At 42.6% G+C, this 27,966-nt stretch overlaps 1 protein-coding gene across 3 annotated transcripts in view; it reads right to left on the bottom strand.

The window, feature by feature from the left end:
* Positions 1–530: 530 nt before the first annotated feature.
* The window catches only part of sema6a (sema domain, transmembrane domain (TM), and cytoplasmic domain, (semaphorin) 6A), a 106,968-nt gene continuing 79,532 nt past the window's right edge, over positions 531–27,966 (bottom strand). Inside the window, exons 14-20 of one of the 3 annotated variants that reach the window (XM_086206482.1) lie at positions 26,442–26,582; positions 26,275–26,352; positions 21,196–21,254; positions 20,345–20,365; positions 20,115–20,135; positions 16,895–17,065; positions 531–4,730 (exon numbers count right to left, since the gene is read on the bottom strand). In XM_086206482.1, the coding sequence (XP_086062608.1) occupies positions 3,568–4,730; positions 16,895–17,065; positions 20,115–20,135; positions 20,345–20,365; positions 21,196–21,254; positions 26,275–26,352; positions 26,442–26,582 (1,654 nt within the window). In that variant the 3' untranslated portion in view covers positions 531–3,567. The remainder of the gene's footprint in view (positions 4,731–16,894; positions 17,066–20,114; positions 20,136–20,344; positions 20,366–21,195; positions 21,255–26,274; positions 26,353–26,441; positions 26,583–27,966) is intronic. The other 2 variants (XM_086206483.1, XM_086206484.1) reach the window with 2 other exon arrangements.

Raw genomic sequence — 27,966 nt, 5'->3', positions numbered from 1 at the left:
TCCTGCTCGCCCGTCCCCCCGCACCTGCTCTGCATCAGCCTCGTTAGACCTGCCCTGTTCCCTATGTCTTCCTCAGCCAATCAGATTGTTTCCTGTCCCCCTGCTATCCATTGCCCTGATTAGCTCTAAGCTCATTTCCCTTTGTTGCATGCTTGATGTTCTGTTTGGCCTGTGTTTCTCAGTTATCATGTGCTCTGTCCCAGTCCTGTTGTTACTGTGCCCTACACTCACTAATATTAAAATACATCACCCCCAACCTGCAGCAGTGATGTGAACTCCGGTTTCATTTTGGTTTAAGGAACTGTCAAGACATTTAGATATGTTTTGTATCTGAACAAGGCTGTCAAAAATCTCAAGTTGGTGGATTCAGTTTTGCAAGAAAAGTAAACTAGATGAATCTTCTTGAAGTAACAAAATTACCATCGTCACGTTCTCAATTGGAGTAACCTCACATTCCACCGAAAAAACACTGTATATGAGATATTTCAAGTATGAAGATGAGTGGAATAAGTCAAGGATATGAAGGTCTTCATGACAAGAATTTTATTTTCTTTTTTAAATTACATTTTGCATTAAATTAAAGAGTTTTTTTTTCTTTACAACATACATTAAGCTGTGAATCAGATGTTAAGGAAGTGGAGAGAGTAGGGCAAAAACTTTGTGACGTCACAATATTTTACAAGCTTACAAAGTTCAAAAGGTTTTGAAGTTAAGAAGAGTCGATTTTGCATCTAATAGCAGTGTATTATAACAAGGGTGAAAGACAAAAAAAGGCACACACCAAAGAACCTCACTGTCCACAGCAGCCTTCACAGTCAAACCAAATCCAGTCTTTAAAAAATGTTCTGTGACATCAAAATAAACAAAAAACTCTTGATGTTACAGAATCTTAAGTGCACCCACAGCTACTCATCTACAGAGACCGTGTGACCCTCTAACCTCTTTGTTCACATTCTGTATGGACGTGATAATTCTCCAAGTCGAGAGCCGACACAACTCAACATTTCTGATATATTAAGTATTACATCAGCTTTAATCTTGTTGTTTTGATTGTTTTTGTAATTCATGTGTAAAAGAGGGGCTTGCGATGTTGTGGTATTCTTGACAAAGTTATCTGGGATCATCATTCTTGAGTAACTGCTGTCTCACGTGACCCCTGACTCAATTTCCTGAGTCTCTCTCTTCCTCGATCACTTGCAAACAATCCCTGCGAGAATCTATGTACACGTTAGTCACATCCTACATGTCCTCCTCACGTTAGCTGTGGATTGAGACATAATTGGCTTTCCTCCATTTAACCTATCTACACATACAATACTAAGGGAGTGCTCCATTGATTAAAGTGGTTTTGTTTGTTTGTTTGTTTGTTTTTTGGGGAGGGTTGATCAATGAAAGTCAGATTAGTCAAACTCCCAGGCATTCATAAGGCCTTGATCATGAGAGTTAGTGGAAGTTAATCTAAAAAAAAAAGAGGAAAATCTCAAAAGCTGCGTTTGATTTTACAAAAAAAGGGGGAGGGTATTCAATAGGTTACATTTGTTGACATTGTTGGTTCAAAATGTCGGCTTTTTCACAGGAACCAGCCTGTTTATGCAACTGCCTAACAAACCACACACTCATGTGTCTCCTACTGTAATGTGTTTACTCGTGTTTTTGTCGTTGCGTTAGTATTATTGCAGTGCACCAGAATGGTGCACCTACATTGGCCTCCTCAAGTAATAAATGTTAATAGTTCAGTTAATCAGTCAATTCACCATCACTCCAAACAAAGCGAACAGCGAAAAAAAGTAAAAACAAATACCAGGACTTTAAAATTGTATAAAAAAGAAAAAAAAAGATAAACACTCAACAACAACGTCTTCATCGACACTGCCAGCACAACATAAAGGGTTGCTTTAAGCGCATTAATGGCACAATCAGAAATGAACCACAAACATGAAAGTGTGTGCGTGTGTATGCATGTGTGTGTGTATGAGTGTACGCTTGTGTGTGTGGTGGAGAAAGAGCGAAAGGATTGTCCTTCCTCTCTTATCTCTGGAAAGTAAGTGTGTTATGTCTAGGGACCAGAATTACAACAATAACACCTACATTCTTTAATTGCATTTTTATCAAACCAGGGAAATATCATGATGTAAGAAAAATAAAAACTACTACAAGGAGACAAAGTTAACAGCTATTAAAGAAAACATTGTCACTACTTTAGGGTGTAAGGCACAAATTTACATGTGGAAAAAAGAAGCAGGCAATACAGATGTTTTTTATCGGTTTCTTTTTTCGCCCGCTCATCTGTGTGACGCTGCCAGAAAGGACGAAACTCTACAGGAGGGAGGCGTCGCTCCACTTGCTTTCAGCATCTCGTCTTCTCTTTGAGTGTATGCAGATTCCCATACTGTTGCCGCAGTTGCTTCTCAGATTTCTTTGCAACATGCAAAAAGTGATGGCACCGGTAAGCCAGCAGCCAATCAGGACAAATGTTACTGACTCACACATAACCACAGTGCTGATTGAGAAAGAGGGTGGGTGGGGGATTGGGGGGTTGGGATGCTCATTGGAGGAGTGAAAGGGTAAGATTTTTTTTTTGTTTGTTTTTTTGTTTGTTTTTTAACGATTGGTCTAAAACAACAGAAAGTCCCTGTCTGGCACAGTTTAAATAAATATCTCCTCCTCTTCACAGAGGTCACATATCTCAAGCTGCAGGTCTCACTGAGTAAGACCGAGTGGACCTTTAGTCATTAAGAAAGTTCTACTGGCTCCAGTTTAATGACTTTAAATAGGTTTTTTTTCTTAAATCACACTTGATTAATTAATATTAAAAGATCTCTCTTCTGTCTTCTCTCTCTCTCTCTTTCACCGAGCCTAGAAAGTCAGTCTGTTTTTCTTTTTTGTTTTTTGAAAAGCACTTAATAAAAATAAATACAACAAGCTATTAGTATGAACAGTCGTGTTATTCAGTGACCAGTACAGTAGAAGGTTCTTCTTCTGGCCCAGGCTTGCTGTCAAACCAAGGCAGGACTTGATTGCTGTAACACTGAGAGCCTTTTTTTTCACAGTTTCCGACTGGCAGCTGTCTGTCCTTTCAGTCCGAGCTCAGTCTCTGGGTCCAAGTGCTTGCTCGCGATAGTTCCTCCAGCCCTCAAGGTACTGTACAATGATTATTCTCCAAACCACCCCGTGCTGTCTTCACCTGTGCTTTCACCAGCATGATAAAGTCAAGTGGGCGGCTGAAGACGAACAAGAGAGCCACCGTTTTGATGCTACAGGGCGTCGTTGGAGGAACCGTCATCATCCTCTGTCTCAGTAGCACAGCAGGAGCCAGGCAGAGCTCGCAACAGATGACAGCAACCATTTGTATGATATTTACATGTTTATATAAAAAGAAAAGGTTTTCTTAAAAAAAATCGTTGTATTTTCCACTGTACTGTACACCAAAACTAAACAAACAAAACAAACAAAAAACACTGAAAGGAGATGCGAGTTGTACAGTAATCCCTGTTTTTTCCCCTCTCCTTCAGAAAAGCCTTTCACTCAACTGTCCGTTCACATTGGACTGACTGGGTGAGTAGCTGACTATGTGCAGGAGTCACTGGACTTGACTTTTGTGGAGAGTGAGACTACAGAGGGTTTGGGAGGGACGTCAGGCTTGAGATGTTTGATGCTGGTTCGAGGCAGTGAACCATAGGAGCTCATTCCAGGCTGCCGTGACAGAGATATGCCCTGTGCTGTCATTTGTATGGAGTCTACCCTTTGTGGTGCAGGCGGTGGAGTCTCCACTCGGTTGAAGCTGTGATGTCTCGCCAAATGAGAGGAGTTAGAAGAGTTGGTGTTGTGCTTCTTCAGGGCAGAGGATCCGGACGCAGACGATGCGGATCCTTTCCGGAGCCCATAGACCGAGGAGTGGACCTCCAGGCGTTTTCCCATCTGTGGGACTGCGGGAGGGATGGTGAGGGAGGCCTCTCGCTGGGGCACACGCGGTGGCAGCACCCCATCTGGATCCACCATATTGAGGTTGTGGCAAGGGCTCTTCACTGTCTTGTACTCCAGGGTGGCCCCCTGATCGTCCATGACACTGTGGCCCATGCCGAGGTCACTAGGGTGAGGCTGCTCCACGTACTCGTGCTGGTAGGATTGTTGGTGCTGCTGGAGATGAGGCTGAAGCTGGTGCTGGTGCTGGGGCAGAGGCAGGACTACCACACTGGGGATGTGGCCCGGTGAGGCCCTCAGGGGCAGGTCTGTAGAGATAACAGGGGAGCCCATTGGTGGCATGTCCTTGGTGCAAGCATTGATGAGGTTCTGGTTCCTCTCCCACTCACGGCTGCCCCGGCTTGGCTTACGCCGCGGCTGCATGGGGGTGGATTCAGGAGTTGGTAAAGCAGTGAGGTCCAGGTGGTGCTGGTCCGCTTTGATCAGCATCTTCCCATTTGGTGTCAGTCTCCCGTTGTGCATCAAAGGGGTGAGGATGGCCTCGGGGCGACCGTCTTTAGCCTGTGTTTCAAACAGGCCTGTCAGTTTGGTCACACTGTTCATGGATCCCCGGCGTGAGTGGAGGTGGTGGCTGTCCTTTTCCTTGCGACCTGTCAGGTCCATGTCACGCCGCCGGTGGTCACAGACACAGTAGACAATGATGCCAGAGAAGATGGCCCCCATGGCGAACGCTAGGATGACAGCGATGGCCAACAGGGTTACAGGGACTAGCTGGTCACGACCCTTCTGATAGCTCTCCCGGATCACACCTGCAGAGAGACGTGGAGATGACATTCAGACTGGCAGAATAAAAGAAGATGCTGCTGCAGCTGTGTGGTGGAGGAAGGATATATAATTAGACTATCCAAAAAATGGAAAACAATATTGAGAACAAAATAATTACAAGACATGTAGTGGTTCAAATGAATAGAGGTTTAAATATTTTCATGTAAAACATGCAAATGAGGGTTTTATCCTATCATATTAAACACCTATTCAAATGCTTGAAATGGCAACATTCAGTATTTCACGAAAATCCAATCTTAGACTGCATGTGTTTTTGGAGGGGTGATAATGATTCACATTTTAAATCCCTGATAAAACCTTCCACTGAAATGAAAAAAAGATATGAACGTAGATAAAGGAGCCTGAAATACCAAAACCCTTTCTTCTCATAGATGCAAATAGGGGGACTTTTCATAAAGCTGGGATCCAATCTCGTGAATCACAGAGAATACATTAAAAAGCCTCTGATTAGGCGCTAAATCCAATGAGCTGTGTCATCAGTGTCTTATGAAAGCACCACTTTCAAAGACGGCTAAAGACGGGCCGCGATACGGCCAAATAAAAGATGATTCAATAAAAGCAGCAATGAAGTGCTCTAGTGGTAGGGAGCAGAGGTTGCGTGTAATAAAATGGGGTCAAAAGTATTCTTGCTGGCACATACACACGCAAACACACACACGCACTCACATCCATGCATGATAACCTCCAGCTGGTGGATGAATGTACACATCTAATGCAGCACTCTGTTCTTTGGGTTAAACACACCAGTCTGCAGCAGCAGCCAGATTTATAATGCGTTCACACATGACCTGTGGCCATCGGTTACCACAGACAGAGGATTAGGCAGGTGGGCTCCATCACGGAAATAAAAGCTCCCGCTGTGCACCGCTGGTTTTCCGTGTCATGTTAACGTGACTCGTGTATATGTGGAACTCAAACGCTCCGGTTGTTACTTGTAATGACTGTAGACACCTAAATATCTAGGATAGGCCGACGTTTAAAATGTGACTTGAGAGCAGAGGAAATGTGTTTATGTCTGTCCTTTGAGGTTTCTGACATTTTTTCCATTTTTTTTTTTTAAGGCAGTCGTCCTCAAGCAAATCGAAAAGACAGAATGTGGTACTTTATACAGCATAAAGCCATGTGAGCCTGGTTGTGAAGGGTTATTTCAAGCTGAATCTGGGAACCCATTGGCTACGTCAGACGATTTAGCCTCAAAGAACAAGGGCCAGTGTTTGTTTGGGTTTTTTTTGGTGTAGCCAGCAGATATCCACTCCAAGACTTCCTTACTCCGTATAGCAACTGGAGATGTTTGCATGGGGTTTAAAGACATCACATACAGGCAGATGGTGTCAAAAGTAGCCAGTTTACACTTCTACACACACATTTAACAGGCTTAAACCACCAGAACTGCTGTGTTACACGGTCAGACTACAGCCTTTTTTCTGACCTTGTGTTTCGGCGAGTGCCTCAATAAAAGCTTCCCTCGCCTGAGATTTTCTACCTTGCCCACAGATACTGTATTTGTATACAGAATCTGGTTCAAAAGATAATTTTGAGCTGTACTAATAAGATTCTATATTGACCACGCCATGAAAAAAGGGATATTTACCTTATCTTATAGTAACTTTAATGTTTCAGACATGAACATTCACTGTTAAGAGAATTATTTGTGTACTTCAGCTGTATGTAGGTGTAACATGGACCAAGGAAGAACTGATTAGGTTTCGGGGCTGAACTATAGCAAATATATGGAATTATTTTACTTTGGGTTTGGCTGAGGTCACCTTGACAAAGACGTGAGTTTTTTAAGTGTCCTTGTGTTCCTCAGTATATTATCCGTGTAGTTTTTCTATTTGTTATATGAGTATCCAAAAACCCCATGATGTATTGGAAAATTCTCTGCTGGGCTTATTGTGTCTTATCATTTTGGACAGAGTGGAAGTGGAAAAAATGTTTTTTTGTAAAAAACAAACAAACAAAACTCTTGCATTATATACCTATATTTATGGATGAAGTTCAGCGTATAATCCCTCATATCAGAGATGTAAACCTATATTCTCAAATTAGCACTGTAAGTCTGTACACAAGCAAACACCACAAAATATTTCAAGAGCCTCTTTGACCGTTTCATCATTCTTCCCCGTCTCTGTTAACGTGAAGTTAACTCTCATTAAGCGTCTCATTTATGTAACGTATTTGCTCCATCCGTGGGTTTACTCAACAGCAAAGTTATCATTTAGTCTTGAAAGCGCTCTAATCTACTTACTGAAAAAATAAAGAGCCTTTAAAGAAAATGTATTTTTCTGCACAGCAGCTAATGAAGATGGAGATAATCACAGCGCACTGCACCCTGCCCACAGGAAATGGATTGACTAATTCTATCCTCAACAAGATGATTTGATCAGTCTTCACTTTGCTGTTTTCACGGTTTGCTTGACTTTTCTCGCAGATCATTATATAACTGTTTCAATTTGCTCTGTAATTTTTTGAAAGAAGCCACAAAGTGAAGCGTTGCAATAATTCAGTAAAATCCTGAAGGGGCCGGCTAATCATGTTTAGGCTTTTCAGCTTGGCTGTGTCACCAAGCACATACTCTGAGAATGTCTTCTGTGTCTCCTCAGCAAGACATAACACAGACGCAGAGACAGCAGGGTAATCTGTTCTCATGGAGCTGAAATCCAGACTCTCTTAAACTAACATCCATAATCCTCACTTGCCGCAGTCATACTTCATTAGTCCAAAAACACGACTTTAAAAACCCATTTTCCTCACTGAAATGGAGCACATCTTGGTCTCAGTGTTAACTTTGAAGCTCGACTTGGATTTAAGGAAGAAAAAAAAAGAAAGAAAGAAAAAGACAGCAAGCTACTTCTCCCGAGCTCATTCCTCACGTACTGTAAAAACAAAACTTCACTTTTCGCTTTAACAAGGTGCTGATAACATGCAGCCCTGCCATACCTAAATACTGTTAAAAGATTTTAAGAGGTCTTTTCTCGGCCAAGATTGTTTCATATCAAGGACGTGCCCCACATTGATAGCGAGAAGCGATGAGTGTTAAGGTTTGACGTGTGTTATCCGGCCGACTCATGTGACAAAGCGACTGGCCCGTCCGACCAAACATCTGCTTCGCGTCTCAGATCAAACATGAGAGGACTTTTCCTTCGCTGCTATCTTTCATTTTGTTGACTTTCTTCTGTCCTCTCTGAGAAGCCCTGAAAAAAAATCATGTATGTAAGAAAATAAAAGTAAAAGCATGAACACGTAATCCGAGCAAATTTATATTTTTGTTCAATTTAAATGCATTCTTCTATCTCTGCCTTCTTACTGTACCACTGTTGTGAGTTTTCATGACATTGAATTTATGGCCACTAAAAAGGTTAACGGTCTTCACACAGGGACTTGGACTTAAGATTGAATAAAAAAGTCAAACAGCACTAGAGGCAAAAGCATTTAGCTGAAAGAGGTGAACTGTGAAGCTGGATCTTTGTCTTCTATTCCGGGTGACGGAGTCGAGGTTAAAGCCCTATTTAACCTGCACCGCATGGCTCTTCCTGTCTGCATCAGAGTTTTTTTTTTGGAGGAAAAAGAAGAAGAAATCCTTTCATTCACCCCTCTCTTCCATCTTTCATTTGTGTCTCATGGTCACACACACTTCCAGAGGGTAAGTAGCCCAAGGCCTCGGGTACAACAAAGAAGCCAGAAAAAAGAAAACCTTCATTTTTCTCAAGTGTTTCTCATCCAAACATCAAAGAGGATGAAAGTTAAAGAGGGGGCGCCACTCTTTAGCCACTTTGGCAGAGATACTACAGTAAAAATGACCCAGCTGTTATAATAAACCAAACAAAGCATGTGGAATTTAGATACAGTAGCATGGCGGCATCTCATTTTGAGGTGTGACATGTTACATCATCAATGGTCCTGTTCAGACGTGGCATTCGGATGACGGCTCTAAATAAAGGTGTGAACACACACAGGATTTAGATCTGATAATTCAAACCATTTCGGAGGAGGTCTGAGGTGTTCTGGGCTACAGATGTCCTCTGTTTAAGTCATCAAATAGTTAAGGTTCAAGATTCTAGTTTGTCCAGATGTCCTTTATGGCAAAGCTGGCCATGGGTCATCAGGTGGTGTGTACAACCTTACACCCCTTGCAAACACACGCGCTTACAGTTTTTTCAAACTAGCTTATAAAATTGTACCCAAATCCTGTCCCCGTAGAGAGAAGATGTGGATGTGTTGTCTTTTTCTTCTTTTGTCTCACATTCAACATCACAAGCGCCGTCACAATCCTGGAAAAATGAACACAGTGTTCTCACAATCTTTGGAAACTGTAGTCAAAGCAGTATGGAGGACAGTGACGGTGTTTCTGTTGTTTGTTTTTTTCTCGTCTGACTTTCAAACACAGTGCCGCCTGAATGATGTTTGAGAATGATGACATCACTTCATGGAAGTTAACTTGGGAGACGAGCTCCATGTTTATCATCTCATAGCCAGGCTCTGAGGGTCTCAGCTCCCTTAAGCACACACTGAGGAGAGAATATCTACAATTCACACATGAATGGCAGGTTATTATTTCTATTACATGACACCTGATTGCTTTAAAATGATCAAAGAGAAATGTTATAGTGCGACCAAGTCTGTATTGCATTGATTTCACCCTCTGATGCTTTTAATTTCAAGAGCAGGAAAATATTGCTACGCTGATATTTAAGCTGCAAAAGGCAATTGAACTCCTCCAGTGGTCGATTTCAAACAATAACCCATAAAGATAATATAAATAAAGATGGTAATTCTGAATTAGAAATAAAATGCCAGTGCCCTAAAAATGGATGTTTCATTTCTGCCTGTGTCACATGTAACAAAAACAAAGTGTCACAGGTAAATACGCTGGTTAAAACTTTGAAAATGGTGTGTATTTGCATATGGAGATGCCCGTGAAGACGGATTTGTAAACCCAAGTATGAACTCTCACACTCAGCCGTCCCGTGATCAGATCTCACAGCCACTTCTGAACAGTGTCTCTTGACGCCATTTGCGCTGTCCTCCCTATAGCCGACTTGCTTGGTCAGAGGTCTTTTTGTGATGACTGCAAAACTTTTTGAAACTTTCACAAAATGACCTTGAAAATATCAAAGCTGTTGCTAAAACCCACAGATTTTCTGCTTTAGACGTGTCTTGTTGGGCTTCTGACTATACAGTGACTTATAATCTGGTTTCAACTCTTCCCTCGCCCCCAGAATGCCAAAATACAAGGCATCCTGCAGTCCCACACTTCTCCCAACAGTTGAATTGATTTGAATTTCACACCGCCTCGGGCCTCAACATTCAGATATTAAACACATATCTCAGATACTCAGATATTTCTCGCTGTCAAAACACCCTGGGTCGGCAACACTTACTTGTAAATCAGAAACATTGTAATCTGTGTGACTGGAACTCGTGAGTGCTTGCTCTCTCTCTGTCTGTCTGACACACACACACGCACACGCACACACACACACACACACATACACACTCTTACTGTTTTAATCTCTTCAGAAGCACCAACTGGCTTAAGCCCACAGAGCTTGTCTTTGTGTTGATGTTGGGGAAGCTTCAAAGGCAGTTAAACATCACACAGAGGTTATGGCGAGGGCGCTAACCTCTAACTACCAACTGTTAGCGCCGACATTGTCTGAATAATGATAAGAATCTCAATCAGCCTCGACCGCCGCATCTAACACGTAGCTGCTGAGTGACACAAAAGTGGACCTTGATGGCTAAAAACAAAAAACAAAAAAAAGATCAGGAAGATGAAAAGAATGATTGTGTCTCACTTAAACCACACCCTTAAAATACTTAGATTCATTAAATTTTTTTAGGTCCCCATTATGGATGTTATCTAATTAGTTCTTGTGCGTGTTTGCATTTAAGAGGTACTTGCAAGAATGGAGTTGTTGAAACTTTAAGCATTCATCAGACAACTCGGTGCATAATGATGAGTGATTTAAGATATAATTAAACTTTCAATTATTTCATTCTGCTCCTCAGGTAGTAACAACAATGGAGTAACCTATCCACCTCTTAGAGTGGGTTTTAATTCTCACAGCCATTCAGCCTGAATTAAATATCCCAGAGAACATTTCATTAGTTGATTTCCTAAACTGACAATTTCCAGTGTTTATATTAATGAGTGATCAACTTGTTAGGAGGCATTGCCCAGTGTGAGTAACACACAGGCAGCAATTAATCCAATTATTTCTGTATTTCATTTGCTAACCACATGTTGACTTTCAAGAGAGTTGGTTGTACTTTACAGTAACTACAGGTTCACAGGCATTTAGAAATGTAATTTAAAAAAAGAAGAAGATTTTCATCAATGTAAAAAAAAAAATAGCAGCGTTATTTGTTGCCCAGTTTCACTGTTGTGCAGACAGTGATGTGTTCAAGCCCAGTGTGACTTTTTGTGTGGCAGGTGTCTGATTTCTATGACTAACATGAAGTGTTTTGTTTTTGTGTTGAAATTCGTCCTGTTACAGATAAACCCTCCTGAATTTGCAACACAAGAGACCCCAGTGTCTCACTGATGAGTGGAGACAATGTGAATGTGATCATTTAGATTCAGTTTAAAGTAGAGTCTTGGCGGCTGGATGTGGTTACAGGCTTCAGCAGCACCAGAGGTTGGGCTGCTGTGATATGAGGCGGCCAGAAGACAAAGCAAAGCTTTTATACGAACCAGAAATAGTGAGAAGTCTAACAGAAAAGTCAAAATCAAAACATAAAGTGGAAAAGTAAGCGGCAATTGCGTGTAAAAAAAAAAAAAAAAAAAGTGCTCAGAGAGAACAATGAACTAATCAGTGGAGGAAATTATGGCTCATGGATTGACGTCAGTAAAGGAAGTGTGAAACGCCAGGAAAATAGCCAGACCTGGCTTTTTAATATGATTCACAATGAGCAGCAGATAAATCACCACCCTCACAAAGGCCTTTCTCAGTTGTTATTAATGAAGGTGGAAGAATGACAGGAATATGACTCTCAAGATTACTTAGCAATTTTTGTTCCTTCCTCTTTTGCTACCACATGCAGTTTTCCACATCAAACTTTTAACTTAAATCCCATCAGCCTATAGTATAGGATTACCTGCAATCCTTCTACTGCAAGGACAAACTACAAACATAAGATTTTCCACAGTGTCCTCTGTGCCTCGAGAGCTAACCTTCATACACTCCTGAAAAACTCAAACGCATCATCTGTTGGCAGGGGGAGTTGAATTAGAGCCTCAAATCTTATAATCTCAGCTCTAAAGGTGGAGATAAGACACACACGAGGGCTCTCTGTTGTTTACAGCTGACAGGTGATATCTACTGCACAGCGTCACATTACAGAAACTTACTCCACTCCCCCTTTGTTCCTGTCAGTTCTTTCATTGTGGTTGTTGATTCAGGGCGAAGTGCATGAAGAGCAGCCCAAAAGTCTATATATAATGGGTGGCGACCAAAGTTACAAAATCGTAAAATTAAGTTGTCAGCACTCGCAAATAAGTATGAATCACTCTCTGTGATGCAGAGCGGCAGAGAGAGGCATCGGTTTTCCTCCGAGTTTCAGACGTGTGTGGGTGGGATTCACCAGCAGCCAGAGACCTGCTGGTAATTAAGACCCAGCTGATACACATCATCAAAACATTAACTGAAACATAAATCAATGTGGGGGAAGAAAAAAAAAGAATGCAGATAATATGTGTGTATTAACACAACAAACCAAATAAGGGACGATTTGATTCCTTCACGATTAGAGTTGTAAATATGAAGTCTAGATTTGTGAAATCGTCATTGAAAACACAAATACATCAACAATACCTGTCTTTGTTTATAAAAAACCCAACAACATAAAGAACATTCCTGGGATTATTTGAATGAGAGTATGAACAATATCCAGTTACATTACATTAGCTTCCCTGTATCCCCAGAATTCAGCAAGGTTCTCCTCTTCTCTTAGAGTAATGGTCATATTTCACCTGTTTCACGCCATCTGGTGCTTTTTAATGAGGGGAATTATGAGACTAAAGAACCTGAAAAATTTAGAAAAGTATGAATTATAAGTATACATATATGTGTGTGTGTATGTGTGTGTGTGTGTTATTCCTCCTTCCGCAGATGAGTGTTGTCTCTTGTTATTCGTAAGTAGCATCAATTTTAACACTAATATCAGTAAAGCTGACCAACCATCATCATTATGCTGAGGGACTAACTCATTATTGTGATTTGTACTCTAACCCCGCCCCCATTTCCTTCCAAACCTCATCACATTTGATGACCCATTTGAATGAAAAAGATCAGTCACTTAACCTTGTAAATTCTTTCTTGTTGCCTGCTGACTGGACAAGAAGCAGAAAAATGAAAATAGGTTGGAAATACATGTGAGCGGGTGCTTAAATCTTACTGCAGTAATACTGTCGAGGCAGGGCGAACGGTTAGCTTAGCCCGCTTGCTGCTGCACAGAGCTGGTTAGGACATCTTCATTGGAAATAAGTGTCTGATAAATCACTGCTGAAACTGAACAGGATTTATACTCATTAGTAAGTGCTGACAACATATTTTTGGCATTTTCAGAATTGAGCTGAGAATTTGAATTGTACGAAAAACTTCCTCAGTTCAAGCCACAATTCTCTTCTGTGTCGTGGCTAGATAGAGTGGAAGCAAAGAAGCATTCATAGCTGCACATTCCCCCAAAAAAACAAAACCCTGACAAATATGACAGTTTAAGTCTTCCGTATCTGCATCTAATTTTCAAGATTGACATGGCCTCCCCCATAACTACAGTGAAATGTTCCTTCCCTCGTCTGGCTTCCAGTAAATGAGATTAAGTGAAATGCTCCAGACTTTTATTGGGCTAAAATTATCATTTTCTTTTTTTTTTTAAAAAACGCAGCACGGTAGCCCCTATGTGAGCAGGGTCATCCTCCTCCCTTAATACCAGGCTCACCTTGGTACACAGGTGTCAGAGAGCTGCCAGCAGCTGAAAACAACCCTTGTGAAGCACCTGTCAGATTTGACAAGACGGAAATGATAATATGTCTTAGTAAACTGAGGTGATACAAAGATCTGTAACCAAATGGTGTGGCGTTTAGATTTAGCATGCTGTGTTTGTTGCATCATTTTCTTATCGCTCGCGAGCAGTAAATTTTGGAATCAGGAAGACATTAGAAAACAAAAATACCTCACCAGATTGTAGACTTTCAATATCCATCCCAACACTGTTTGATCCTTACTATACACAGTAAAACTGAGACATTTCAAGGCTATAACTGCGCTTGAATGTTAGAACGGAGAGCAATACAGAGCAACACTGAGGTTAAATTACTGTTTAATTACAATATCACCTCATCTACATTGCCTTGTATTCCCCTCTCTCATCCCCAGCTCTTCCCTTCTCTTGAGCTTGTGTACATCAATCTCTTCACCTCTCTCTTACACTCTTCACCGCTTCATTATTGTCCTGCTCTGTTTAATAAATCTTTATCATGTGGGTTCCTCTTCTCTCTCGCCTTCTCCCATCCCTTATTTCCCATGTTGTCTCTCTCTCCACCCGTCTTTTCTCTCCACCTCTCCCCTCTCCTTCTCTGCAGGAAAGCTGCTGTAATGAACCCATAAATTGGAGCAACACAGCGGTGGCTACAGGTCGGGGCTGGGGAAGGTGGATGAAAGGGCAAAAGGGGGGAGCCTGACAGAGAGAGGGAGGTTGAAAACGAAGAGAGCGGGGGATGGGGATTCATTTGGACAGGAGAAGAGATATGAGTCCAGCTGTAGAAGAGACAGTCTACAAGGGGATGAGGAAGAGGAGGAGGTGCAGAGATGGAGGAGAGAGAGTAGGAGAGAGAGAGAGAGAGAGACGAAGAGAGGCAGGGTGGAGGGGGCATTGGGGACGAGGCTCCATAAATTGGTTGGGGGATTACTTAGCGCTAGGTAAGGTATAGCCTTGGAACATGCCATCCCTGTCAGATGAGAGGTCCTGTGGAAGGGAGACTGGTCACAATGGCAGTAGATGGTGAGGGTGGAGGGGTGAATGTTGGGAAGCAGCGGGAAGAAACTATAACAGAGACAGATGAGGGCCACAAACAGCAAGCGCAAATGTACTGTGAAACACATGCAGCCACCTAGCAACTGCGATGGCCCCGCTGGATAGCTGGATAATGATGCTGTTGCATGCTAAATATCATCAGTGTGTGAATACTCATCATTTTGCAGCATTTCTAATTACTGTAGTGTGTTCGCCACATACACAGTAATATTCATTAGGAGATAAGATCCACAATGACTCGACTGCAAATGAAAAAAAAGTTGTGGAATAATTGTAATTTCTTTTGACACACTTGCTAATGACTTTGGATATCAATTAATACATTTTACTCGAGCGTTAACTTTTTTTTTTCAACTTAATTTGAAAGATTGTGTGGTTCCTGTAAAATTGGCCACATGGACTGAATGACTCACTTTTCTGACATGCAGAATTAGTTTAGTTAGACTTCATGATAACTTTTCACATACGCAGTTTGCTAAGTTTTCACAGTACAGTTGATACCTGAAGCCAATAAAACTGAGGGCGACAGGAAGGAAGAGGAGGCAGGATGGGTGGAGCGGGAAATGAATACTGTTGACTGCGGTGCTCAATTTGCCATGCTGAAAAGCATTAAACTGCATGGAGGCAAAACGGTGCTTAATACCATCAAAGCAATCAAGACAGGAAAAAAGTCAAATATATAAATAGGAAGGGGGGAAAAAAAAAACGAGTCAGAGTAAGCCATGCAAAATATCAAGAACTGCTCACTGTAAACCAACACAAGAAAATCAAATAACTCTCATTAGAGCTGATTTTTTTTTATAGAGAGAGAGAAAGGAAAACACTGTAGAGCTGAAACAGAACTGATAAATCCAGAAACAAACAGCAAAAGTGTCATATAAAATGATAATAACAATAATGATCATACAGGGAGAAAAAAAACAGCAGGAAGCATTGTTTTGAAATGTGAAGCCTTGTTGCAGTCACCTGAGCATGGAGCATTCTGGGAACCTTTTTTATTTGGTTGCGAGACAGCTTTAAGCGTCTGTTATTCTAAAAGCGGAGCGTTCCCTTCTTGTGAGGCTCTGGTGTTACACCTGCTCAGGTAAAAGCAACATGGGGAGCGACAGCATGTTTGTGACGCTGGCTGTAGGCATGCTGTCTGAAGTCTCTGCCACCATTGTGCTAGGATCTACCTACTGGTGCCTTTCTGCTTCCAGCTGACATGCGGCGGTTAACTGTTTATTTCACATACTTGAACATGTAAAGTTCCACTTCGTTAAGACGATTATAATTCTGAAAGATGCAATGAGACACACATCCATCAAATTTGGTGATTAAAACCTCTTTCACCTCTGTCTTCATTAGCTGCTGCCACTTCCTTATAAGTGACAAAAGTGTCATGCTGATGATGAATCGTCAGCATTAATAATCAATATCTCCTCAAGGCCATGGTGATGCCACCTCCTACAGCATGAAGGATATAATGTAGCAGGGACGTGTTGCATGTTATTTTAATGGGATCTGTAATAAGTCTGTTTTATTGAGGGACAACACGAGGATCTCCTTCTCTCCTCTCCTTACGCTTACTAATTTGTCCAGCGAGTTGTCCTTGAGGCACTGCAGCATTAGCCAGGTTGTTAACGTGGGAGAAAAGGGCGTTCAATGTCATGTCACTGTGTCGCAAAGCATGACAGAGCCAGCGCCTGGGCCATCCTCTCTAGGAAATAAATACATCGCCATCTTCCTTTTCGGAGTGTAATGGTCTGGATATTACATCTCTTGTGGGACATTATAGGCTGGAGATAATAAATCCATGGTATAGGGCGTGTGCATGAGTGTGTCTTTGTGTAAATGCATCTTAATGAGCCTGTGTGTAACCATATGTGTGTTTGTTACTGTGGGGGGTTTACGTGCACAGCGTGAGGCAATTTGTCCCCCAGAGAGAAAGTGATCCAGTATCTCTACACCTCGTCAGCTGGAAGCAGCCACGCAGCCGTAAATCTCAATTACACAAACCCCTCTCGTCTCCCCCCCTTCACTCCCCTCTCCCTTGCCACAGGTGACAATGGACCAAATTGACTGCTCGCTGTTGCGTTCCAAGGCTTACCATTGGCTTCGGGCTGAGTCTGAGAGGGTACGGCCATGTAGGGGTCCTCCCCTTTTTCTGAGCTCATAGTGGGGTCCTTCCGCTCCACCATGCGGCCCCGCCCCAGGGGGCCCTCAGCAGCCTCGGGTAGGGCCGAGGTGGGGAGTGAGAAGGTGTGGTGATGGTGGTGGCCTGCCAGACATAACAAAGGTTAACTGACGCTCGAGGAAGAGACAAACAAGTGCACGTGAGCACAGGCCAGCAAGGGGTACACACACATACACACATAGTTTCTATCTTTGAAGGCACTCTCACACACACACACAGACACACACACACATACACACATACACACACACACACACACACACACACACACACACACACACACACACACACACACACACACACACACACACACACACACACACACACACATACATACACACATACACACACACACACACACACACACACACACACACACACACACACACACACACACACACACACACACACACAAGGACAGCTGCTGGGCTATGTGAGGCAACAAAGTGTTCCTCCCCGGAGACTCTGGGCAACTCATTAGCAAATGCATGTGTGTTTCTCATAGTTTTTCTTTCTTCTGTCACTCTCTGCCTCTCTCTGTTTTTCTCCCCTCCTGTTCTGACTGACATGTCAAAGCTCCGTTGGGCCTGTAGAGGAGTACAATCGTATTTCTCCACAGTCACCATAGGGTGCCTACCTTTGATATGAAGGACAAGAGACAAACTTTCTTTCCATCGCTCCTGCCTGGCAGTCTGCCTGCAACTTCTATTCACATGCTTCTAACTCTGTTCAGGCACTTTGTCACTAACTTTTCCAAGGCTTCTCTCACTGTAAATCTAACTCTTGAATGCATTTAGAAGAAATGGTCACGATGACGTACACCTTTTAATTCTTTCCTTTCTCAACAAAGGAGAGCTTCAATCTCATCGCGCCCCCTTTTCTTTGTTTATTTCTACCTCCATCACTTTTGTCCGTGCTCCTTCCTTTATTCCCAGGTTTCTACACCGACTATCCACTTAATGTTTTGTACACCCACAGCCAGTAGTCTTTTTTTTTCTTTTTTTTTGGCGAGGCCTTAAGCATGATTTCTAGATCAATCATCAGAAATATGTCATTAAGAGCTAATGAAATTTCTGTGACCTCACTCCACCCCGAAATTAAATTCTTTAATGACTAAACTCACTCCTGGCCAATATTTGATGGCGATGGTTACACAGCCAGGAAGTAACACTGATGATGAGACTATTACTAGAATGATGCACACTAGATGAATTCCCTGTAAAGACTCTGAAAGTTTGACATTATCTGACAATTTTCATGTACTCTTTCATATACCGTCTCGTCTCCGTCCATCAGTGTCCGTCTCTCTAAATGTCTTTCTGCCCGTCTCAGTTTTCTCAAAGCAGAATTTGTGCAAAAAAATACTGAGCTGTTTTTTTCTGTTTATTTTTAAACCATGCTAATCACATTACCATCCTACATTTCCACTTAAGCTACCCCTCTCAATCCTGCACAAGCTATATATTGTATTTAACATAATGTATTTATGCCACGTGTGTAAGAGAGAAACCCTCCCTTGATCAAGAGTGACAACACTTTTATCAAGAGCCTCTGAGGAGCTCAGCCCCCCAATTCCCATTTTTACACGCTCTTTCTACAGAGGAGGTGACAGCACTCGGTGTGTGTATTTGCCTTTTCAATATGTGTTTATGCTTGTGTTTGAAGAGTGTATGTGTGTATGGGGGGGGGGGGGTCTAAAGCTGATCCTGCTGGTAGAATACGCGCGGCATACACCCACACACAACACCACCCAAAGCCCCCCTCCTCTTCTGTGTGGCGTGGCAATCATTAAAATGATTTATTTAACTATTGGCCCAAGGCAGAGAGATTAGTGTGACAGGCCTATTTTATAATTCATTCCCCTACCGCCAGGGGAAGTGCAATTCAGGCAGATGACACACATAGAGAGAGAGAGAGAGAGAGAGAGAGAGAGAGAGAGAGAGAGAGAGCTTGAAGCCTCAGAGCTCCTCCATGGATCAGGGGAGGAAAAAAAACTGCCGACGGATGCACATCCCTCTCTTTCTACAGATTGAAAGAGAGGCGCGGGTGTCTAGTCTGGAGTAAAGAAGAGGAAAATGGAGAAGGGGCATTTATTTATCTTCAAATCCATATCAACCACTGACAGATACACACTGAGGCTGGGGCAATGGCCGACGCTTCGCTTGTGGGGTATACACTGCGAGTTGTCTTTGTGTGTGTGTGTGCAAGTGTGTGTGTATGAGTGTGTAGTACTGTATGCCTGGGAACACGCAGCCAAGCTTGTGTGTGAGCATATTCAGCAACTATAAAGGGTGCACACAACACAGATGCTTTTTCCATGACCCTGGATCTCCAAAAGCAGGGAGAATCACAGTGGGGGTACAGCCACAGGGGTGTGAAAAGAGAGCTGGAGCAACTTCAAAATATCTATTCTTGTCATTCTGTATGGATCTGACTGTTTTGATCTGACAGCTGTGAGGTGAGAGAGAGAGAGGGAGAGACTCGCTGAAGTTAATGCACCCCCTGATTAGATAAAAATAAGGTGTAGGTGTGGGTGCTATAGCTGTAGGCTCATCACATCTGTTTACTTAACTGAGGAACATGATATCAATCAGCAAAGTGTGATTGTGACTTTGTGTTGTGTGATGTTGAGAAGATGCCTGCACTTAAATTGGGTTGGCTGCTTTTTTTTATGCATATACTCGTGTTTACATTAGCCTTTTGGAGCTTGTTTCTGAGTGTGCAGGTCGTCCGTGTGCCAAGTGGACAAGCTTCATCGTAGTTGGCAAAAAAAACATATCTGATCTTTTCCTGACTCAAAACAGGCCAGTTTAATCCCTCGTTCTCCTTCTGTCAACACGTGTCTCATTTAATGTGCACGCTGAGGCATTTCTTCACCATCAAGGCCTTTAACCACTAACAACCAGATCCATCCAATTACCGAAGCAAAGGTCAGGGCTAATCGATGCAATTGCAGAGGGGATGCAGAGGAAGGGGTTAACAATGAGGGTGAGCTACTGGAATCACAATCAGGATCTTTTTCTGATTTTCTGTTTCTATATCTGATTTGTACTGTCCTTTATTCTGCACAACACAGGGTCTGGATGAGGAAAAGTACTACTTGGAGTGACAATGATCAACCGTGTTTCATTACCTTTATAACTGAAAGGAATGTCTGTCACCAAGAAGGAATGAAATAAATTCAGTTAAACCACGAGTCCTTAATAACCCGTCTTTACAAGTAGGAGGAGTTTTCATTTCCTTGAGAGGGAATAAATAATTGACTGGATGAAGAGGCGTGGCTCTAGTTAAATAGTCAGAGGAGATGAACTGCTGCTCCCCTCTTTTATTTGATTGCCTCTACAGTAAATGTGGGCTACTTACCGTTCAGCGCCACAAAGGTATCTGAAAGTAGAAGAAAAGAAATGGAGGAAAACATGTTATTGCTTGCCGCATGCTTTAACATGATCAAAAGCCATGACTTTTAAAGTAATGCAGAATCGAGCGAGTGCTCAATATTCTCCCCTCGCTTCTAATCAGAGGTGATCTTTATGGCTCCTGCAGCTAATGAGGGTCCGACTCCATAAGCTTCCCTTGACTAAACACACTGAAATTGAAGAAAAAAAGGCATTGCCTTCATTTAATCTGAGTAAATAGATTAAAATTAACTCGAAATTGACGAAGATGATTGTCAAGATTCTTTGCAAGTCCTTGCAAACCGAGCAGCTCAGTTGTTTTGGAGATGAAAGGACCAAATATACAGTCTACAAATGTACCATTCTTTCCCATGTTGTGAAGAGAAAGAGACCTTTCAAGAGAGTTGAGGCTTACTAACCGGGCCCTGGTGCCCTGTGACTGCTCACAAGTAAAATCCTGTGAGTTGCTGAATGTTTTCGTTGTGTTATCGCAACGGTTTGCAAGAGGGAACACAGTCATTGCCCAGTGGTACACAAAACTCGATTGACCAGAGAAACAGCGGGGTAAGGACAGAAGATGATGAGAGCCGAAAGGGGCAGATGGATGGAAAAGGCTGAAAGAGAGGGATTGTGAAGGCAGAACAGATGGGGGGGAGGGGGGTGAGAGGAAAAAGGTGACAGCAATGAAGACGGAAACAGAGGACCGAGGAAAGAGGGAGACCGAGTTAACAGAGAAAAGAGAAATGGTGGTGGTGGTGGTGGTTGTGGTGGTGGCGGGGTAAAGAAGAGAGAAGATAAGAGTGAAGAGGGCCTGCTTACTTTGGCAGTCTCCCAGGCCATCTGTGTTACCATGCTCCACGTCCTGCTCAAAGGCTGATCTGCAGGGAACAGAGACATCATGGTCAGCAGCGGGAATCAGGCCAGGCCATGCAGGCTCACCACACCTAACGAAGTCACAAAGCTATAGGAACGCGACAACAAAAGCTTCCTCAACACAGAGCCTATTGTATGGAAGCATACAGTGAGGGCTGAAGGAAGCCTTGTAGTGGAACAAAATCAAAGAACACCTTGCAGATGCCCTGGAGGTGTAAAATCAGTGGTTATGAAGGATGTTTGCAGGATGAAAATCCATAATTGCCTCAGGACTCACTGCAAGTAGTGTTGATACCAAAAGATGTATGTTGTGTTTGACTGCAATAAAAATATTGCACAATGTTAATACTCAATATTTTAAGGAAACAAAAGAGTCTGTCAATTTGTTCAGTCTTTTCTCTGTATTCCTCAGGATCTGACATCTGGAGGTTCTGTTGAGATATGAGGTTGTAGTCCCAATCACACGGGCCAACACCAGGGCAGTGAGGGGTAACCAGGCTTGAGGGCCATCATATGACACAGAAGAAGAGCGAAAAAACGAGGGGGGGGGGGGGGTTTGGAGACAGAATTTTCTGATGCAATCTGTACAGAGACCTGTTTTCTTCCTCAAAGACCACCAAGCAGGCAGTAAGGAGATCTGTGAAACAGAGCGGACCAACTGTCAACCAGGATCACAGTCACGCATGACAGCTTTTCACAGTCCTCCTCACCACCCCCCTTCCTCGCTGCTCCTCTCCACCTCCTCCTCCTCCTGCCTGTCCACTCGCCTCTCATCTTCCTCATCCACCACTGGCCACTATTATTCCATGAAGAAGGGTTTCCCAAAAAATGCATCACCCCGTATCCCATGATCTGACATGAAAGCATAAAACCTGACACAAGGACAAGTACAGGATTCTTGAAAGAAAGAAAATTGGACTTCAGATGTTCAGGCAGCTGGAAAGTCAAACTTCATGTATATTTATGTTTTAGACACCTTAACTGGGACTGTGAAGACATTTTCATGCAATAACAGCCACACAAAACAACAACAGCAGCAGCATCCTCTATTCATATCTGAGGGTACATTTAATCCGCTTATCTGATTTTGCTCATGATACACAGTTATAATCACAAAGCAGACGCAGAGTTTCACAGTTAAACCCCCCGTCTAAGCACAAATGCCATGCAAGCATTCTTGGCATCTACGGGATTTACCCTCATAAACCCTCACCCTACCAGGAATGCCAAATATTGTCTGAAACAATGACAACATTATGGTTCCCAACGTAGGATGACGGTAACATTACAGACAGTGGTGAGGTTGTGCTGAAGATCATAAAGGTTACGCCTCTAAACTCCCTGGTTGCCAGATGAATTAACAATGAGTAGTCACACAAGCGTCTGGGTCTACATTTGCACACCTGAGAGTGAATAAACCATAATGTGATCCTCCACTTAAGGTCCCATAGTGGCTGATTTATAGCAGCCCAAGTTCAGCGTGTTGAAGATTTGACACTGCAGACAGTTCAGCTCAGGGTTAATATCCTGCTGTAATGTAACTATAATAAATATTTAAATCAGATTCTGCACTGTATTTAAGCGGAGGCCGCCAAGGGCCACATTTTATATTATCTCACAATATTATAATGTGAGATGTGTGGTTGTACAGAGGGGACTCTGTTGCTGAAATGCAGGTCAGGCATAATATCATTAATTATTCATACCAGAAGTGAATGGGCATCCCGGGACTTAATATACTGTACATACAAAGTACAATAAGAGTGCATAATGTTTCCTCAAAGTCGCCCATTCATTTTGATTCACGGCTTTGATTTACAAAGCAATGACAGCAGTAAAGACATTCACTCACAACTCATTCACTGGGTAATAACAGACTCTATGTGAATGTGAAATCAGTCAAAGACCCCACACCGAATCAAAAAAAAAAGTCAGAGTGTGTGAGTGTGATGAAGGCTTGATAACTAATGTAGTATTCTTCATGTGCTGATTAGTAAACAGACCCACGGAGTACTCTATCTAGTTCACATAATAACAAGCACAAAGACTCGGTATGAATGAACAGGGGAGGGTGACTGGAGACCATATTGCAGGAGACCAGAGTCCAAGCTGTTTATAGGCAGCGGGTATAAGAGGCATAACTCCACATGGGAAAGCTGGCACACGAGCGCCGAGGCCAGATGGAAGAAGAAAGGAGGGGAGGCATACAAGAGAGGAAGAATATGTCAGAGGAAAGATAGAAACAGAACGATGGATAAAAATAGACGCACGGACAAGAATGGAAGGTAACGAGAAAGATCAGCGGCCTTATACATTTTTGCATAACTTATAACTGAAATCCAAGCTCGTTGCACTTAAATTCACTCATGAAAGATTGTGGGTGTGCCAACGCCACAGTTAATGTTTGTTTAGCTTTACACTTGTAAAACACTTTATTGACTAAACTTAGTCCCGCTTAAAAACCTCATCTGTCAGTCCGTCAGTTCCTGGATAATAAAACGTTCAACTTTAGTTTTCTGCTGTGGTCCAGTCAATATTTGTTGGTAAAGTGTTGAATCATCACCGAAATCATCACTGCTCTGCACATGACTACTATAATGGTTCATTATTATTCCCAAGATAACACAATTAAATAGCAATCTGCAAAACCAGGCTGTGGTTGCTGTGAAAAACACATCAGTGGCACAACTTGATCACTTCCTGGTGCTGGTGTGTTACCAGTTCCCTGTTACCAGGTTGAGTTTAGGTCATGAAACTTGTAGTTGAAAACAGAGCTCTAACAACAGCCTCTAAATGTAAAGTCTGGCATTTGTTGGACTCATCCTTCACCCCAACCTGGACTTCCTTGCAAAATATACGAAGAGCCCTTGTCAGAAATGTCGATATGCGCCATATTTTTGTTCAAAAATATTGATATTGTATATGTCCATTGTTTGCAAAATGTGCTAGATGGATAGGTCAGCAAATAGCAAGAGAAGGAAATAGGGGAGAGCGGTGCAAGAGGGTTTTTATTTTAATGAGAAAAAGAAAAGGTAAGAAAGGGAGATGAGGGAAGAGAGGCTGACTCTCCTGAGGGAACCATTTGTGTGAGCAAACCTTTTTTTTTTCCAAAATTTAAATGCCCCCTACTATTGTCTCATCCCTTCCTCTGTCTTACCAAATGCCTTGAATAGGTCGCCAAACACCAGCACATCGTACCGGGACTAATCCCCCCGCTCCCTCTCACTTAGAAATATGATAAAGTAAAGGTGCAGGGTCATGTGCCCTCTTAATGCCTCTGTGTCAGCTTCTGCTCTTAAGTGGAAACTCAATCACAACAGTCCACCCGCTCAGCTTCACAAAATAATATTAGGATGGTTAGTGTGCGTGTGCGTGTGTGTGTGCGTGTGCGTGTGTGCGTGTTTGCTTTTGGTGTATTGGCATGTCAGACCAATCATTTTGCAGCAGGGGGATCAAATTTATTCAACGTCAAATAGCCACTGGAGCTCTGGTCCTTTTGTTATGACTTCATCTGTAAAATGTTTTTCCCACCACAGAACTCCATATGCTGTTTGTTCAGAAAGCATAAGCTGAGTCTGTGTCGTAGCTACGGCCACAAATTATAGTTACCATGACCATTGAGTGTTACTCAGCCCGCGCACCCAACCCCGAGCCCAGGGCAAACAACACTTTTCTTCCATCCGTCCTTCCAACAGCCTTCAGCTGAGGGAAATTGCACTTACACACCATAAAATTAGAAAGATCACAGACACAGAGACGAATGCCACCAGGCATGACAAAGAAGGTGGGACATTGTATTATAAAAATTGGAAAGTACGAGTATCAGGCTTTTCAGAATCACCAGGATTAAGTTATAATTCCCTATTAATTCAGGCATCATGCAGAACTAAGACACTTGAGCTATGATTTTAGAGGTGACAAAATGTTGAACTATTTAAAAGTCACTGGAGTCATGTTTAAAAAAGAGATGATGGTTGTGTAAGTATATTTTCCAATTGTAGACATTTTCAATCATATTCAACTATGTTTTTGTTCAAAATGCTTAAGAAACCATGACCTGTCACACAAAATAAAAGAAGGCAGAGGTCTAACAATAAAAGCAGCTCAATGTTCAAATTCATTCTCATTTAATCAGGGGTTAGAAAGTGGGCTGTTGAGGTTGATTTTATAAAGTGCAATTTCTTATTTCTTAGCTTTGATTAAACATCGGAGGAATGCGCCGCTGAGTTTTCAGCAAGGTGAGGGTGATGGTACACTGTAATGTACACATGCTTCGAACAAAACATAGGATATTTTTCAAGCAGAGAAAGTGCCCCAAATTCAAGCTACTTAAAGATAGAGTCAGCAATTCTGGAGAAAGTTTGTTGAGATCTCAGCAACCAAACAAATGCAACAACACAAACAAGTGGACCTGCTGAGCCAGAGAGCAATGTGGTTGAGTCCCCAATTCCACAATACTAGGCTCAGATAAAGGGAAGCTGCTTTTACGGTGATGAAATACTGTCGATATTTCTCTTTTCGTAGGATTGTAGCAGGTTTGCCTGTTAATATTTAACAGTGTGTTGAGGCAAAATACTTTTCCAAGACAAAGTCTTAGCCAAGCATTTGCGTGGCCTTTGTTTTTAGTAACTGATACTCTCCTATCACCGGTACATGGAGGATAAGTGTTTAGGGAATTTTAAAAGAACAAGGATCAAAAAAGAAAATAATCAGGGTGTAAACTATGGTGTGAAGGTCAATGGGACGAGTACAGTTACAGAGAGGGAGGTGTCTCATTCCAGGGCAAAGAATGTGAGGTCTGTCCAAGCAGGTGAAAAATGTTTATTGGCCAAAGGAGTGTTGGGTGTCTTGAGCCAGGTTTGTGTTTACACAGTGCAAAAAAAGAATGAGAAATATTTCTGAAAAATATGTCCAAAATTAGTTTGAATAACTGATTGCACCTTTAACTTTGAAAATGAATCACTTTCTCAAGTGTGGATATCTGAAATATCTCCTCGCACTGTGCAAATGCCTGTGTTAACTTACTTGCTGTTGCCAACAACTTGTCTGCAGGCTCCTTCCGACACCCAACCACAGTACGGATCTCTGGAGGCGATACAGGACCTGCAGAGCAAACAAAACACAGTTCAGCCCTGCAACATATTGCACGTTGGCAAAGAGGATCAAATGGCTATTGGAGACATGAAACTTACTTCTTGCATCTTCCATGCCTTTCGCATCGAGACAGCGGCACTTTAACCACACAGGAGGTGAACGCAACCCACAGAGCGTGGCTCCTGCTGTCTATCTGCATCCCGACGATGCGCTTGTCTTCCACGCCGTCTATGCTGCACCTGCAAGGAAGAGGATGAGAAAAAGAAAGTAGGGTAAATCGATATTGGTGTTTAGAAGCCTGGCGAAAAGTTTAATAATGAGGGGTACACAGAAAGTTACAAAACAAGATTTGATTGCTCAATTAAAGAGATAAAAAAGAAGGATTAAGATGTGGCAAGAGAGACAAACTGCGAGGCCAGCAAGCACAGAGATAATGCTGGATCAAGAACATGGGGTCAGGGACAGAGCGGGAGATAAAGAGGTATAACGACAGGGGCGATACAGATACAACAGATAGACAGATGGGCACTATGAGCAGTCAGCAATAACACTGCACTTAACTGTAAAAACACCCTCTCCTCCCCCCTCTCCACCATTTTTTTTCAAACCGCCATCCCTGCTAGTCGTCTTTGTCTGCTCAGCCCCATAGGAGCACACTCTAATCCCTTTGGGCGTGTCAAGCATCTTTCTAGTCTTTCTCTCCATCCTTTCCTCTCGCCATCCCGCCATCCAGCTCCTGGGATTTAATCTCGCCTTTGCAGCGCTCTGGTGCCGCATTAACATTCTCAATTAGGGCTTAGAGTCCATCTACACTGGGTAATGCACGGCAATCGGGCCTGAGCTGATCCAGCCAGCAGCAGCCAGAGGAGAGAGTGTTTGGGAAAGTCACTTACTGTACTCTTGTAAATCCAGATGGCCAGCAGCCGACATTCATGGCCGTAGTTAAACAGGGTGAAACAAAGAGGGGGGATAGAGATAGTAGAGAGGAACGGAAGAAGGGTCTGCCCTTCATTCCCCTCCATAAGGTTCGTCACATGGCTACAGCATGTCGGATAACAACAGCAGCAACCTTGAAAGCTCTCCTGTCAAGTTTTTAGTCTCCTTCACTTCTACTTCTTCTCATCTGTCTAACACAATAACATATTCCCCACCTTTGTTCTTTCCCCTGTTTGTACTGCCCTTCATTCCCTCTCATCTATAACCCCTCAACTAAATATTTGCTCTGGAAGGGTTGCACTGTGGCTGATTTTTTTTTTTCCTTTTTTCATTTTTATTCCAAAGACTGAGAAATGTTTAACTCGCTCTACCCACCGTAACCAACTCATTCCTGAAGACACACATCCATACGTGCGCCCACAGCTGTGTAATGTATCAGAGAGAGAGAGAGAGAGAGAGAGAGAGAAAGACTGGCTCTGAAGACAAACACAGACCTCAGTGTGTGTGTGTGTGTGTGTGTGTGTGTGTGTGTGTGTGTGTGTGTGTGTGTGTCTGTTTCCTTTAATCAGCCAAGGTTTTGGAGGAGCTGGTCTCCATTGTGGTCATGAGCCACAGCTCTACGTTATCCAGAGCTTTAGGGTCTATGCCTTTAAATTTAGTAGCTGTGGTCGGGCAGAGTGTAACCTG

This window comes from Aulostomus chinensis, chromosome 6 (genome assembly GCF_037954235.1).
Source record: "Aulostomus chinensis isolate RoL2024-O1b breed Wild chromosome 6, RoL_Achi_v1.0, whole genome shotgun sequence".
NCBI classification, from domain to species: domain Eukaryota; kingdom Metazoa; phylum Chordata; class Actinopteri; order Syngnathiformes; family Aulostomidae; genus Aulostomus; species Aulostomus chinensis.
Note: the sequence above shows the minus strand (reverse complement) of the source record. Positions and strands in the feature narration are given on the sequence as shown.